Source organism: Scardinius erythrophthalmus (genome assembly GCF_964197995.2).
Source record: "Scardinius erythrophthalmus genome assembly, chromosome: 23".
NCBI lineage: Eukaryota > Metazoa > Chordata > Actinopteri > Cypriniformes > Leuciscidae > Scardinius > Scardinius erythrophthalmus.
In genome coordinates this window covers 11,562,501-11,567,070 of record NC_138243.1, presented here as the reverse complement: position 1 = coordinate 11,567,070, position 4,570 = coordinate 11,562,501, and the positions used below count along the sequence as shown (strand labels likewise).

The 4,570-nt window shown below is 37.5% G+C and overlaps 1 protein-coding gene across 1 annotated transcript; it reads right to left on the bottom strand.

The window, feature by feature from the left end:
* Positions 1-1,534: 1,534 nt before the first annotated feature.
* ccl19b (chemokine (C-C motif) ligand 19b) lies at positions 1,535-4,057 on the bottom strand. The gene is made up of 4 exons (XM_081354088.1): positions 2,714-4,057; positions 2,339-2,459; positions 2,133-2,242; positions 1,535-1,933 (listed from the first exon to the last, which is right to left on the bottom strand). The coding sequence occupies exons 1-4, from the start codon at positions 2,790-2,792 to the stop codon at positions 1,911-1,913; spliced, it is 333 nt and encodes a 110-aa protein (XP_081210214.1). The 5' UTR covers positions 2,793-4,057; the 3' UTR covers positions 1,535-1,910.
* Between the last annotated feature and the right edge of the window lie 513 nt (positions 4,058-4,570).

Here is a 4,570-nt window from a genome sequence, read left to right as displayed (position 1 = left end):
CAAATAATTTTCATTTTTAAAGTAGGCTAAAGGGCATACCTGTAGTGCTTAGTATAAGTAAGCGAATTGGGATTGGGCCCGGGTCTCTTGACCATGTGGTGCATTAGCGCATGTGTAGGGGGTCCAGGAGCTGTAGCATACTGAATGATCTGACCCCACAGGCTTCATCCATTAGATCTAATGTGCCTCACTAGTCCATTTAGCCTGCCAACCCCACCCCTCTCTCTCTCTCTCTCTCTCTCTCTCTCTCTCTCTCTCTCTCTCTCTCTCTCTCTCTCTCTCTCTCCGATCATTCCCTTGCTCCATCAGACTTCTCCTCCAGGATACAGAAAGAGAAAGCAGGGCAACAGAGACCGGCTCTTTTATTCTCTACCAGGTCTGCTGGGCACTGAGCGATGCTGAGCCTCGAAGACTGAAAGAGTGGGAGAAAGAGAACAGACAGAAACAAAAAAAAAAGAGATTTTGAGAGGATGTATGAGAAGCATTACCTCAAAGAGGAATGAAAGGAAAGAATAAAAACGAGAAAAAAATAGAATACAGAGGCTGTATGAAGGGCAGGAAGGGCAGTTGAGTCAGTGAGACAGTTCCTGTCAAATATAAATCTATCTATCTATCTATCTATCTATCTATCTATCTATCTATCTATCTATCTATCTATCTATCTATCTATCTATCTATCTATCTATCTATCTATCTATCTATCTATCTATCTATCTATCTATCTATCTATCTATCTATCTATCTGCCTACGAGTCTTACTCTTCATGTTTGTTCCGCAACAGAATCCAGTGACATTTCACTTCAGTAATCAGTCCATTCCTTGCTGGAGGGCTGCAAAGAATTCTGGGGCATCTGGATTGTGGGTTTCTGGGTATTTCTGTGCACATTTGTATGTGTGCATATGAGTTTTTGTGTGTACAAAACCACTATCCATGGGGTAAAACTTTCTCCTAATCCTTCAGAAAACTGGAATCAAATGCAGCTTCATCACACAGCTGAAAGCAATTAACGCCAGCTGATGGGATGCCACAATGTCGGCAATAAGTCAACGGTCTTCTATCACATGCACAGAGCTGATATTACCACATATATACATAAAATATTAGTCATATAATTGTTTAAATATTGCACTTTTTATGATTTAAAAGAATATATAGAGAAAAGCACAACAAATAAAACTTGACTTGACATGATTTTCCATTAGGGGGAGTGCAGCAGACCGGCAAGCTCTGCTACTGTGCATTAATGCATTGGTTGAACTATATAGAAATTATTGATAGTTCAAACAGGGTTGAATACACCTTCATAATAGTATAGAGGGTAAATACTTCATATAATAACCATTTTAAAGGTAACTTTGGTTGCTTGAGCTATCAAGAATGCTGCTGTTACTTTATAAGCAGTGCTTGTGTCGCACATATCGTACATAGTTAGTTATTTTGATTTTGAGAATAATTTGTTTTAAGGTCATTAGTTCATTTTAAGATTATGCAAATTGACCACACACCCAAAAACAAACAAGAAACGTGGCCAATTTTCATGTTTAAAAATTTATTTATATTCCCAAATACAGTGAAAATGTGAAAAAGAAAAATATATATTTTCATTCAATGGCTCAGGAAACACAGTAACTTTATACAACGTAGACAAAATACAAACTCCACAAGTGGTGGAAATATTAGCTTAAAATCTCTTCATGTAGACCAGTGGAGGAAAAGACTCACATTAAAAAAGAATATCTCATCTTCCTATTATATGACAGTAGATTCACACTTTGACCTGCTCTAGAGTACACATGTAGTAAACCTGAGAATGATCATTTACTAATGATGAGTGTTATCAGCTATCTGTTCCAGGATCAGTTCTGTATGCACATAGTGTGCGAGAAGGTTGGACCTGCGTAATCTGATTCACTGTTGTCTCGCTTTTTTTCCTGTAAGAGAAGAGAGAAAACTTGAGTTACGTGTTGAGTTCAAAATGTTATATTATGTTATGTATTGTTTTATGTTTGTAACATTGTTATGTGTCATAAATGTTATGTTGTGCCATAAATTATATTATTTTTATCATGTGGTGTGTTTTCTACTATGTAATGTTCTAAATTTGATGATGAAATAGATACAAACACATACCTTTAGGTTTTCTTACAGGTCTTGACAGTATGTGGTCAATCAGTTTGCTTACCCAGTTATTCTCACTGGGAAAGGGTGCGCAGAGCTTCCTGCCCTTCTTTGTGACAAATCTGTGGAAATTCATCCATATTTAAATATGGAAAATCATACACCTTGAAGTCTGTAGCACTATTGAGGCATTTTGAAATGCATGTAATGCGACTTACATAGTGGCAGGAATCCTGCAGGCTCCATCATTGGTCTGAATGGTGAAGGACGTCACCACCCTCTGTGGGATGCGCTGGGCGCTGGTGGTTAAACAGCAATCCGCCGCCCCATCACCTTGAGCTTTGGTAGTTAAACAGTGCACAGAATGTTAACCATCAGCCATTTTCACAGTCTCGCCTGCTAAACAATAGCCAGATTATCTTTACAGATAGTTAAGAATTGTTTTATAAATTATTGTAAAGACATTGTCAAATAAATAAAGCACTTGCATTCTTGTTCGTGTAACCTTCAGATGCGTTCAAATACATTTTAAAACTTCTCCATTTAAACCTCTTGCACAAGGATATTGCTAAATAATGGTACATTTTCCTCACCTGTTGTACAGCTCCATAGACCGACGCTCAATATAAGCAGAGCACATGTCCATAGTGTCATAGAGTTAGAGAACATCATGTTGTCCCTCTGTATGTGTTATTTCACCTGTCCTCAACAGATGTGTGGCTCAATGGCGCATGCACTCCTTTTATACGTTTCATCACAAACTTTCACTTTCTTTATCCTTTAAGGCAGCCGTTTCCTGTAAATCCATCCCTATTAAAAGAGCCCTTTCACCTTCTTTTGTTAACTGGAAGTGAAGGCTCCTCCCAAGCAAGTTCATTCATCTGAAGCGAAGGGAAAGTTTCGACATGTCTTCGGGGCTTTTAAAATGTGCTTATCAATGTCACTGTCTCATGAGAAACAAACATGGTGAAGGTAAAGTTGTATTAACGCGTGTCGCTCATAGCTGGAGGGAACAGGTGGCACATTGAACAAATTAGATGTTGCTTAAATTCCACCAAGTGATCATTCTAGTGTGCATCAGCCCACTGGTAGGTTTCTTTTGTCTTTTAATCAGAAGTGTCCACACTGAGTGGATTCAAATACATAAATTAAATTAAATTAAAAATGAGAGCATGCTGCTCTGCATTGGATTCTCAATTGCTCATGGTCTTATCTGGTCTTATCTGCATATAGACAAGCAGTATCGGGTTAATCATATGAGCACACTTTGCATGTGGATATCTGATGAGATATACCAATTATTGCCATAATGGTTGTGATAATGTTCATCTTTATGACTCTTTTATGTAACATATTAACTTTTAAAGAAACATACCTTAATATCAAAGCTGGCAAATTCATGTATGGTTTGATTGACAGCACCACTAATTTGTGGGTTCATGTGCTTTTGGATGTGACCCAATAAAAGCTGCGAGAACATGTACCCGTTACTGCTGGCAGGTAAGCAATGATCGCTGTTGGAAAATGATGTACTTTGAGAAATATTATCTAAGTTCCTTCCAGTCATTGATATTTTATGTTCCTAATAATTTCACAGATTTGTATCCTACATTTCTCTGCTATTGAGTTTTTAGCCACAAATAAAGAAATACTTGTTTCCTGTTCAAAGCAGCTGAAATGTGCATCATAATATTCTTATGCACAGAAATGTCCAGTGGTTTGGCAATACTGGTAGTGTTATGTTTCAGGCGTGCATCTACATGTAGAAGCTAAATATATGCATGGAATGCAGCCAGCAAACTAAAGGCCTCAAACATGCAGAACTAAAATCATTTATTTTTTTATTTTTTTATGGTCCCATAATCTGAAATCCTGCTCGATTAACAGCCCTTCCACACGCCGGCCAGGTCTTTATTCTGTGATATGATCCGAGTGTATCTCATGAGCACTAAAGAAGCGTGAAGATGGGAACAGATGACTTTGATCCTCTACTTGAGTTCAAGCAGTTTAATTTCTAACCACAGCTGCGTTCACTTTTCACTCATCACTTCAGGATTGTCTGGGAATGAGCAACATGCCGTGTCACTTCCTATTTGATGGCTCACTTCCACCTGGGCCGCAGCAACTTCAGCGGGTCCAGAGGTAATCAAGCTGCTTTGTCAAAGCATGTGATGAGGAAATTACAAACAATCAGGACTATTTGATGGCTAGTCAAAGTGTGCGATGAGAGTTACAGCCCCTCTAATGAAAGCGTTTTTAATATGAAATCTATAATAAATTATATAATATAAATAACTTTGAATATATGCATTATGTGTTTTGCATATTACACATTTTGTATATTTGTCAATATTGAAAAAGAAGCCTGTGAAAATAAATCTGCATTGTTAATGCCTTTGATCTTTCATTCAAAACATTGGCAAAAATTTAATATTTCAAACGAATTGAAA